The following is a 12,327-nucleotide window of genomic DNA, read 5'->3' on the forward strand; positions in this document are numbered from 1 at the left end:
GTGATTATTTTTCCTTGTTTTATAGTAAGCCTACTACTTATATTGATTACTGCATTGTTGGGAAAGAGTTTGCAAGAAAGACATTTAACTGTTCTTGTGCACGTGACAATAAAACTTGACATTTGAACTAGATTATAACAGTTTAGAACTCCTCCCCCTACCTCTTGAACGTCACCTGTGTACGCGCCCAACACCTACAGGTAAAGGTGTATGCTACGGAGAAGTGCGGGGGAAGGAACAATTAACGGTTGGGAAAATTCCGGTTACCGCTGCTATGGCCGAGTCTCAGCTTCTGTGCATGGACGAAGATCATGTCAACGAAAAGATACCCGAATCCAAAGCAGAGTTCTACTACTGCGAGGAGCAGCGAGCCGCGCTCGAGCAACTATTGAAGAACGGTGATGGCGCGTTCAAGATGCGACTGAAAGAGGACAACGTCAGAGACTTTCTATCCGCCCGCGAGATTAAATGGATTCGAAAAACTTTTGATGAATATGATTCGGATAGTGAGTCCGAGAAGGGCGAATACGAAAAGGCTCAGGACTCCAATGCAGACTCGGGGGTCCACTCCACATACTGGCCTCAGATGTCGGACACGGATGTACCGCCGCTTGACATCGGCTGGCCAGGCAGCACTAGTTTTTATAAAGGTGTTACGCGAGTATCCGTGCACACGCACCCACCCAAAAACAAGGGGCCCCATATAAAAGAGGTTGTCAGGAGACTCATTCAAGAATCTAACAAGGTAATTCCAGTTCTAATATAAATTGATAACGGCATATTACACGTGAATAACGTAGTTTACATAAATTCTTCTTTGCCCTAAATTATTGAGTGAGGCCCTCACATTGTTCTCCCTCATTCTTTGTAGCTCAGAACAGTTTACAAATTACTTTGAATCCTGAGTCAGCATGACCCTGAATCATGCATTTGTGTTCTTCATCTTGACTGTTAATTTAATGTAAACTTCTCAACACTACATAGAATAGTTAGTGTCAGTTCTAGTGACCTATTTATCAGATCTGAATGTGTCAGTGTAGTTACTACAGTCGCTACATAGGCCTTGTGACAACAAACTCCTTTTTTGACATGAGGTTTTATTACCTGCTTGGCTACCTGCCTAGTGCTTAGAGCATTGGACCAGTAACCGAAAGGTTGCTAGATCGAATCCCGAGCTCACAAGGTAAAAATCTGTCGTTCTGCCCCTGAACAAGGCAGTTAACCCACTGTTCCTAGGCCGTCATTGAAAATAAGAATTTGTTCTTAACTGACTTGCCTAGTTAAATAAAGGTAAAACAGAAGGGGAATGTGTCTAATTGTTCTTCATTGACCTACAGTGCCCTCAGAAATTATTCACACCCCTTGACTTTGGCAGTCATGTGAATTCAACAAGAGATGTGTGTCCTTAAGGCTTAGGACAGCCAGGTCCTTGCTCATCTGAGGAGTCTTACTTGAGGAGTCGTACTGTAAAATGAACCAAGGCGATTAGCAACAATGTAAAACATCTACTTCTATTTAGATTTTATTATGAAATGAAACGATTACATAATTGACCATTGTTGATTATTGACTATTGATTTATGTTATGCTGTTATTATCATAGATATAGAACACTGATGTGGTAATCTCAATCATCTTCATTTTCCCCTTCATCACGTCATTACGTTCTACAAGGAATTATCAACAGTTAACAGAAGTTTTGAAATGAATGTTCACAGTAGATCTCTAACTGGATGGAACACATGCAGTAGATAGGGGTGTTGTAACAAGCGAAGCCACATGTGGAGGAGCTGGAAAGGCCAGACATTTCACAGTTCTAAATGTCAGACAGTTTCACATCAGAACCTGTAACAAGTCATTCAAAAGCGTTTCCCCAGCCTCACGTCAGTGTTTAAAAACACGTCCACACGAGGCTTTCTCCTCCCACATCCACTGTAATTCAACTCACTCAATCAAGAGTCCCTCCCCCTCTAAATGGCTGGGTAACCTGTCAGTCATGCTGCCTGGGACTAAATGTCAGGAGGAAGAACACGCATAACTCTGGGGTTAAGCTTGGCACGGGAGGACACGGCTATAGGGAAAGAAGATAAGCATGCAAACTTGAGCTTAAACACTGTGGGTATAAGTATCCCAAATCCAGATAAGAGACTGGAGTGTTTGACCAAGTTACAGTTAACTTCTCTGGAACAATGGAATAATACATATCACTTTACATTCACATTTTATCTCCAATTCATGCAATCTCAATATTAATATTTTTTATCCTCGTACATGCAAAGTTGATTCTTGTCCATATCCGGTGTCTGGCTCTTCATTAGTCCACTGTTGGCACAGTCCCAAAATGTTTTGCTTGTCAGCAGTCAAGTTTTGAAGATATTGAACTTTCAAGAAGCAAAGTGTTATTTTCCACATCATCATGATGATGCACAATATTGTGGGACTGTTTCAACAGTGGACTAATGAAAAAATACCAAAAGATGGTATTTCACTGAGAACAATGCAAATGAGGGGTCATTGTTCACTCCTTGAGACAGGTTAATGATCTACTGACAGGGAAGACAAGCCCGTGGCCAGCTGTTCTGTGTGCATATGACTAGGTATGTCAATGAACTAAACAAACTGAAATCATGACAGGCCGTCATTGTAAATACGAATTTGTTCTTAATTGACCTGCCTGTTAAAATAAAGATACAAAAAAAAAGAAAATAAAGGACGAGCCAGGAAGTGACTCTAGCCTTACTATAACAAGGCCTTCACTGTCCAATACTTTGTCATCACCACTCCTTTACCACTGTCAGCATGAGAGAGAGCATCAGAGAGCATTACACTGCCCTATCCTAGTGTGGTACAGGACTAGGTCATAGTAATGCACCAGTGCTCATATTTCTTCACATGCAAAGTCTGTGCTCCTGAAAGACAACCAGCTCTGTTTTTACCTAAACAAATGCCATTGAAGGATTATAGGATTTACATTTCAATAACTGCGTGGTTGTGTGTCTGTGTGTGTGGTTGTGTGTCTGTGTGTGTGGTTGTGTGTCTGTGTGTGTGGTTGTGTGTCTGTGTGTGTGTGGTTGTGTGTCTGTGTGTGTGTGTGTGTATATATGATCGTGTGTGCGCACGTGTGTGTGAGGTGTCGGGGTTATTTATTGAATTTATACTTTTGCTTGATCTTTGTAAATATCAACTAGTCTGGTATTATTAAGCAGATTTATCAGTCACCTTCTCAAGCCTCTCAAATATTTTGACATACTTCTGTTTGGATTGAAGTGGAAAATTTGTCATAAGAAAATTAATCTTGACATTTCGGCTCAACTCGTTTTTCCAGTTAATTAGTGAGATTCTAATCTTACTCGAACAATTGAACCACAAATCTCCTGCTTTGAGTCCTTCAAATCCACCCCCTGTATATGGCTTTGTTGTTGTTCTGTAATTGTTTTGTGTTACTTTTAGATTACTATAAAAAAAATCTCACTTCAGTTTATTTAGAAAATATTTTCTTATCTCTATTTCTTGAACTGAATTGTTGGTTAAGGGTTTGCAAGTAAGCATTTCACGGTAAGGTCTACACCTGTTGTATTCGGCGCATGTGACAAATACAATTTGATTTGATTCAGAGATATCATCCCCCTCTGTTCTTCCTCTAACGTTCCGATGTGTGATCCTCAGGTAGTAGCTGTGGTCATGGACCACCTTACAGACCTGCAGATCCTTCAGGACCTATTGGACGCAGCACAGAGACGAGTGGTGGCTGTGTACATCATACTGGAGGCTCGTGGTATGCCCCACTTCCTGGATATGTGCACTCGTTTACAGATCACTGCTCTGCATCTACGGGTAAGACAGGGATGCTTTGGCAGGCAGTAGGCAACAAACAAACAGGAACAAGTAATAGTTAGCGATGGTATTACCATGTCATTACCAGGTAAATAGCAGAGTGTCATGTAAACGGAAAGTGCAGCCACAACTTCTTGGCAGTAAAAAGCAGAATACTCCTCTGGCCTATTCTTTTATTATCATCCATATTGGCACACTGTCTATACTGGTGTAGGATCTTAATTTGAGCCAGTTTGCTACAGTAGGAAAATAATCCTGCAGCAACAGGAGATGGGAATTATTATGTGGATTATAATTCATGGGCATTTTTGTAGGGATTGATACATTTTTCAAAAGGGAAAATCAAGTCTGACATTTCAAAGTGGAAATTACAAACTTCAGAAGCCTCTTTAAACCTCAAATACACCACAAGTTAAAAATGTTCTCCTGTAACATGGTGATCAAATTAAGATCCTACATCTGTAGATGTTGATCTATGTAGACAGAAAGAAGCTTGTGCAGTAGATCTAGCCTATTTTATATGGAATGCTGGATAACCTAGTGTGTGTGTGTGTGTGGTGACAGTTGATAAGCCTCTAAAAGGCCCTTCCAGTGTTGAGACTCTGTCATTGTTGTTTCATAGAAACTGCTGTTCATTGAGCCGAAAACAATCCAGTCCTGTGGAACTTGATCCTTGACCAAACAAGTGTTAACAGCATAGGGTAGCATCCTTCTGACGTGTCTGTTTCTGTGTTTATGTCTCGGACAGTCTTTTTCACTCTCTCCAACTCGCTCCCATTCCTTGCTCAGTAAATAGACCTGCCTCGACTGTATACTCAAGGGGTTTAACTCAACCCTTGCATCACCAGTTTCGGATTTGCTTACCATGAAAGTTTACTTTGGTCGTGGGTGGTAACAGCACAATTTCCCTTAGTGTTTGATATGATACTGTTCAGTACTTGGAAGTCTGATAGTCACTGACTCATGGTTTATACTGTAATAAGGGCACCTGTCTAACTCAGTATCTGTGTGACTCTTTCAGAACCTGCGTGTGCGAACGGTGAAAGGTTCTGGGCTGGCCCTGTCATTTGGCAGGCTGCCCGGCTCTCTGTGCTCCAAATACATGCTGGTGGACGGAGAAAAGGTTATGTTTGGCTCTTACAGGTCAGTCATTTTCTCAGTCATACACTTCCACTCACATTCATTCAGCCAGAGCAAACATGATTTGACCTACTCTTTGAGCTTTGAGTCTGTGTCTCACTCTCTTGTTCTGTCATCTCCAGCTTCACATGGAGCTCCTCTAGGATGGACAGGAACACCATCACAGTAATGTCTGGGCAGGTGGTGGACTTCTTCGACAATGACTTCAGGGAAATGTATGCTGTATCTGAGAATGTGGACCTTTACAAGGAGTTCCACATTACCAAGCCTCCCATGCCTGCGCCGGTACGGAAGGTGGTGGTCCCCAAGCCCCTGTTGATGTCCACCTCCCGTTTCCAGGTGTCTCTAGGGGACTCTCGGGGGCAGGCTGACCAGAGGGTGCCTGCACATAAATACCACAACCCTAAGTATTCTCTGGTGGTGGGGAACAGTCTCGGGCTCACTGGGTCCTTACAGGACCTCTCCACACTCAGAGACTCACTGGGCGGTGGACTCGAACGGAACGGACTGTCGACGCTACTCCATGCCAAAGGGGGCAGTAGTGTGGAACTGGACAAGGTCACTGCGAAGACCCCCAGTTCTCCTGTGGAGGATGAGGAGGATGGGAAGGGAGGTTCGCAGAAGCGCCAGGCCTTAGGTGGAAAGAAACAACGCAGTTCTTTCAGGCTCTTCCTGAAAGGCAGAGGATCCAATCACAACAGTGAGACTATAGAGGAGGATGGGGCCACTCCTTCAAACCCCTCTTCCACTCCTTCAAACCCCTCCCCTAGCCGCCCAACTCCCTCCCCTACCCACCCAACCCCCTCCCTTACCCACCGAACCCCCTCCCCTACACGCCCAAACCCCTCCCCTACCCACCCAACCCCCTCCCTTACCCACCCAACCCCCTCCCCTCGCAACCCAAACCCCTCCCCTACCCACTCAACACCCTCCCCTACCCACTCACTACCCTCCCCTACCCGCCCAAACCCCTCCCCGACCCGCCAAAACCCCTCCTCTACCCGCAAAGTCTCAGAGCCGAATAGCACTGCCACTGAGGACTCATTTGAGATTGTAGAGAAACCGTCCCTGTTGAAATTTAAGAACAAAAAGCCTTCAAAACTGCCTCAAAGAAGTATGTCTCTAATGACCCTCAACAAAGGAGAGGATGACGGTATGTTGTTATATTCTACCATTTGTGGTTTTCATTTGGAGTTGTTGTTTGTTGGCTCATCCATTCTTTTCTCCTTTCCCTCTAGGAAAGGGACACCAGAAGCCTTCCAAGAGGAACTGCATTCAGTCCTGAGATGAAGAGAGGGAGGACAGGATCAGCTGGGAGAGACAGAGACAGAGGACATTTGAAGTAATTGCCAGTATCAGATGCAGTATTAGATGGAGTATAGTAATGACATTCCATGGCAGGAGTATAGTAATGGCATGCCATGGCAGGAGTATAGTAATGACATGTCGTGGCAGGAGTATAGTGATGTCATGCCATGGCAGGAGTTTAGTGACTTCATGCCATGGCAGGAGTATAGTGATTACATGTCATGGCAGGAGTATAGTAATGACATGTCATGGCAGGAGTATAGTGATTACATGTCATGGCAGGAGTATAGTAATGACATGGCATGGCAGGAGTATAGTAATGACATGTCATGGCAGGAGTATAGTAATGACATGTCATGGCAGGGGTATAGTAATTGCATGTCATGGCAGGAGTATAGTAATGACATGTCATGGCAGGAGTATAGTAATGACATGCCATGGCAGGAGTATAGTGATTTCATGCCATGCCAGGAGTATAGTAATGACATGTCATGGCAGGAGTATAGTAATGACATGTCATGGCAGGAGTATAGTAATTGCATGTCATGGCAGGAGTATAGTAATTGCATGTCATGGCAGGAGTATAGTAATGACATGTCATGGCAGGAGTATAGTAATGTCATGGCAGGGGTATAGTAATTGCATGCCATGGCAGGAGTATAGTAATTGCATGTCATGGCAGGAGTATAGTAATGACATGCCATGGCAGGAGTATAGTGATTACATGTCATGGCAGGAGTATAGTAATGACATGTCATGGCAGGAGTATAGTGAGTACATGTCATGGCAGGAGTATAGTAATGACATGTCATGACAGGAGTATAGTAATGACATGTCATGGCAGGGGTATAGTAATTGCATGTCATGGCAGGAGTATAGTAATGACATGTCATGGCAGGAGTATAGTAATGTCATGGCAGGGGTATAGTAATTGCATGCCATGGCAGGAGTATAGTAATTGCATGTCATGGCAGGAGTATAGTAATGACATGCTATGGCAGGAGTATAGCGAGTACATGTCATGGCAGGAGTATAGTGATTACATGTCATGGCATGAGTATAGTAATGACATGTCATGGCAGGAGTATAGTAATGACATGTCATGGCAGGAGTATAGTGATTACATGGCATGGCAGGAGTATAGTGATTAAATGTCATGGCAGGAGTATAGTAATGCCATGTCATGGCAGGAGTATAGTGATTACATATCATTGCAGGAGTATGGTGATTAGATTTCATGGCAGGAGTATAGTGATTACATGTCATGGCAGGAGTATAGTAATGACATGGCATGGCAGGAGTATAGTGATTACATGTCATGGCAGGAGTATAGTGATTACATGTCATGGCAGACGTATAGTGATGACATGTCATGGCAGGAGTATAGTAATTGCATATCATGGCAGGAGTGTAGTAATGACATGCCATGGCAGGAGTATAGTGATTAAATGTCATGGCAGGAGTAGAGTAATGACATGTCATGGCAGGAGTATAGTGATTAAATGTCATGGCAGGAGTAGAGTAATGACATGTCATGGCAGGAGTATAGTGATTAAATGTCATGGCAGGAGTATAGTAATGACATGCCATGTCAGGAGTATGGTGATTACATGTCATGGCAGGAGTATAGTGAATAAATGTCATGGCAGGAGTATAGTAATGAGATGCCATGGCAGGAGTATAGTGAGTACATGTCATGGCAGGAGTATGGTGATTAGATGTCATGACAGGAGTACAGTAATTACATGTCATGGCAGGAGTATAGTAATTGCATATCATGGCAGGAGTGTAGTAATGACATGCCATGGCAGGAGTATAGTAATTACATGTGCTGCTCATTCTATGAACTACTGTAATGTTCCTTAGTGAGACTTGGTGTGAGACTGTGTGGACTGCCACTGCCTTATCAGTTAGAGTAGTGAGAGTCTTCAATGCCAGACCCGCTGTTCCTTTAATATGAGCCTAATGTTGTTGTTTAGCAGGAGTGATTTGATGCCACATACCAGCGAGTGTCTCCTGAGTCCTGCCCGTCTCAGATGGCATTCACCACCTGTGTCAGGGAAATGCCAATACAGACTTGATCGGTCAGTCATTCGATGCTTGAAAACTGATCTTATGTTACTGCTCACATGTCATAAGAAATCAAAAATGAAACATTGCACAGAACTACCAATGTACATAAGCTATTTTGTCATTTTAAAAACAAATCTTGATTCACAACCTCATTTTAGCAATCCCCCTTATATTATACCTCATAAAATATGCAAGAATTTCAGCTTTTCCTCTGCTTTTAAAAACGGAAAAATCTATGTATGATTGCTTCCCTGTATCACTGTCATTGAAACGGCAGCTTTTAAACCTAAATAAATGGATGGCGTTAAAAACACATCTATCCCAGGTATAGATGTATTCTGAATGTGTCTATCCTTCAGGTTACTATGGAGAAGGAAAAGTGATCAGCTCTCTTCTCTCACACAATGTATCACCTTACCAAGGGCACTTTGTTAAATTGTTCGTGGACTGGCCCTTATCTCCACTGGAGTGTGTAGTGTCTGAATAATGGATGTTGTTTTAACAGATCAGACACAGATCACGCGCTTCTGCTGTTAACATGCAATAATACATTGTCTCTAAACCTATGTGACATTATAACCATGTCAGTGGTCCATGGCTATATTTGTCATCTTAATAAAAAAGAAGCAATAGGGACTAAGAAATATTTTGCTTCTTTTTTATGCATAGCAATTACAAAGAGCAAAGGACATTTTCTTATTGAAATTATAGTGTGAAGTCTTGTATATAAAAATGCCAAAGATGTATGAGACCACACATACTTCATGTAATTGACTGACTTCCTATCTCTGATGTGTGACTGTTGTTTTATATGAAATCATAATATTAAAAATAACTTTTGTATTTTGTTTTGCAATCATTTACAGAGGACATTGCTAAATCAAGTTCTCTTCTCCACAGTCATGTGATTTTTTGTTTTTGGACATGATCATATTTTTCTTGCGCAACCTTTAGAATACATTTCCTACCACTATCTTATCTGTAGATTTGTCGAAGAATTGGATGAATATGCATAAGCTCCGCTTGTTGTAGATATGGTTTGGGTGGTATACAAATGTTTTGGCTGCCGGTATAATAAGTGCAATTGATAGCTGTTTTTTTTTTTTCTCTCTGGGTGTATCAGTGTTTTTATTCCCACCCTTGTTTGAAGAGAAATTTATGCGAGAATTCACTTTTACAAAAAGCATATAGACATTTCTTTGGTTCACTCTTGCCTGTAAAGCTTTAGGGAAAGGTTTCATAAGATTGTAGCCTATGCTTACTGTACCTTCACTCAAACGGTGTACTGTATATTGTGTGTGGACATACAGTACTGTATATTTAACTGTGAGTGAGAGAGGACTTACAACATATACATACTGTGTATATTTCAGTAGCCCTCTTCATGGATATTGCTGTCACACGTGGGGAGTGTTAGTGTATCACTCCCTGCATCAACTCTTATCCCTGTATGTTTTGTCTCTCATATCTGCATAAGGGCTATAGTAACCTCAGAGCAGAACCACAGCCCTATGACAGACACACACACAGGAACTGATGTGCACAGGAAGGATGCTTGTTTTTTTCATACCACAGGTGCAGGCCTCATTTCACAGTAGAAATACAGCACTTAAAGGAAAACCCCACCCCAAAACAATATTTTGGTATTTGGTTCATTAGTCCATTGCTGATATAGTCCCAAAATGTCCCAAAAAGTTTTAAAGATGTATAACTTTCAAAATAGAGAAATACAGCCGGTATGATGCATCTTTCATCACGATGCTAAAAAAACGCAGCACCTCAATACACAGTACCTCAGGATGACCACATGACATGATTCAATGTTTCTTCATTAGGAGCTGTGCATTTGGGTTGCTAAAATATATTTTCCCATATCATCGGAGACATAAAGCATATTGATGAGTGGTTATTAAACTCTGACACCTAATAAGTATTGAAAACTGAAAACCAACAACAGATTATAATCTGGCACCATCTACTGGACATTTTAGAAGTTCAAATAGTGTTTTCTTCGATAATATCTTTGTGTTTTTCCTTATTTGTGTTGAACAATATCAGATTGATTAAATGTGTATCACTAAATAATAAAAATAGTTTAAAACTGTACTTAGTTCGATTTTACACTGAACAAAAATATAAACGAAACATGCAACAATTTCAAAGATTTTACTGAGTTACAGTTCATAAATGTAAATCAGTCAATTTAAATAAATTCATTAAGCCCTAATCTATGGATTTCACATGATTGGGAATGCAGATACGCATATGTCGGTCACAGATACTTTTAAGAAAAGGTAAGGGTGTGTATCAGAAAACCATCAAATCTGGTGTGACCACCATTTGCCTCATGCAGCACGACTCCTTCGCATAGAGATTTTAAAGCTGTTGATTGTGGCCTGTGGAATGTTGTCCCACTCCTCTGTTGTGCGAAATTGCTGGATATTAATGGGAACTGGATCACGCTGTTGGACACGTCAATCCAGAGCGTCCCAAACTCATACTCAATGGGTGACATGTCTGGTTAGTATGCAGGTCATGGAAGAACAGGGACATTTTCAGCTTCCAGGAGTTGTGTACAGATCCTTGCAACATGTGGCCGTGCATTATCCTGCTGAAACATGAGGTGATGGCGGTGGATGAATGTCACGACAATGAGCCTCAGGATCTCATCATGGTATCTCTGTGCATTCAAATTGACATTGATAAAAATGCAATCGTGTTCGTTGTCTGTAGCTTATGCCTGCCCATACCATAAACCCACTGCCACCACGGGGCACTGTACCCACATGGCGCCATACACACTGTCTGCCATCTGCCCAGTACAGTTGAAACCGGGATTTATCCGTGAAGAACACACTTCTCCATCGTGCCAGTGGCCATCGAAGGTGAGCATTTACCACTGAAGTTGGTTAAGATGCCAAACTGCAGTCAGGTCAAGACCCTGGTGAAGACGGCGAGCACGCAAATGAGCTTCCCTGAGATGGTTTCTGACAGTTAGTGCAGAAATTATTTGGTTGTGCAAACCCATAGTTTCATCAGCTGTCCAGGTAGCTGGTCTCAGACGATCCCGCAGGTGAAGAAGCCGGATGTGGAGGTCCTGGTCTGGCGTGGTTACACGTGGTCTGTGGTTGTGAGGCCGGTTGGACGTACTGCCAAAATCTCTAAAACGACATTGGAGGCGGCTTATGGTAGAGAAACAAGCATTAAATACTCTGGCAAAAGCTCTGGTAGACATTCCTGCAGTCAGCATGCCAATTGCACGCTCCCTCAAAACTTGAAACATCTGTGGCTTTGTGTTGTGTAACAAATTTTAGAGTGGCCTCTTATTGTCCCCAGCACAAAGTTCACCTGTGTAATGATCATGCTGTTTAATCAGCTTCTTGATATGCCCCACCTGTCAGATGGATGGATTATCTTGGCAAAGAAGAAATGCCCACTAACAGGGATGTAAACAAATTTGTAAAAATAAAAATGTAGAACATTTTGAACTTTTCTGCAATCTTTTATTTCAGCTCATGAAACATGGGACCAACACTTTATATGTTGCGTTTATATTTTTGTTCAGTATATATCTAAGATATTTATGATAATAATAATAATAAGAAGAAGAAGGTGTATTACATTTGTAAAGCGCATTTCATTATACAGAATAAATATAAAATGGACAGGGAAACTGACACAAAGGGACAATGAAACCAATGAGCACCGCTATCAACATAAAGCCTTCCTGAAGAGAAAGGTCTTCAGTCACGCTTTTTAGGCCCGTTTGATGTAATTATAATCTGCTACTATCTGTCATCTGTTGTGAAAGAAGTACACACATATTTATAATAAAATATGTATATATTGTTTATTAAACATTATTAAGGCATGTATACAGACATGTGTATTATCACTGTCTGTACTTTAAAGGCAATGTGCAAAATAACTTTCTATTATAATATAGTATTTACAAAATACGTATGTTATGAG

General features: G+C 41.7%; 1 protein-coding gene across 1 annotated transcript; it reads left to right on the forward strand.

Moving 5' to 3' along the window:
• The first annotated feature begins 274 nt into the window (after nt 1–274).
• On the forward strand, nt 275–6,259 carry LOC120044060 (protein FAM83F-like). The gene is made up of 5 exons (XM_038988649.1): nt 275–745; nt 3,667–3,834; nt 4,856–4,977; nt 5,097–6,127; nt 6,213–6,259. The coding sequence occupies exons 1-5, from the start codon at nt 275–277 to the stop codon at nt 6,257–6,259; spliced, it is 1,839 nt and encodes a 612-aa protein (XP_038844577.1).
• Nucleotides 6,260–12,327: the final 6,068 nt, after the last annotated feature.

This window comes from Salvelinus namaycush, chromosome 3 (genome assembly GCF_016432855.1).
Source record: "Salvelinus namaycush isolate Seneca chromosome 3, SaNama_1.0, whole genome shotgun sequence".
Classification (NCBI taxonomy): Eukaryota; Metazoa; Chordata; class Actinopteri; order Salmoniformes; family Salmonidae; genus Salvelinus; species Salvelinus namaycush.

Excerpts from the sequence above, each read along its gene's own strand:
- LOC120044060 (XM_038988649.1), top strand. The coding sequence starts at position 275 with ATGGCCGAGTCTCAGCTTCTGTGCATGGACGAAGATCATGTCAACGAA. Across the intron at positions 3,835-4,855 it reads TCACTGCTCTGCATCTACGG|AACCTGCGTGTGCGAACGGT; the intron begins GTAAGACAGGGA and ends TGACTCTTTCAG. Across the intron at positions 6,128-6,212 it reads CAACAAAGGAGAGGATGACG|GAAAGGGACACCAGAAGCCT; the intron begins GTATGTTGTTAT and ends CTTTCCCTCTAG.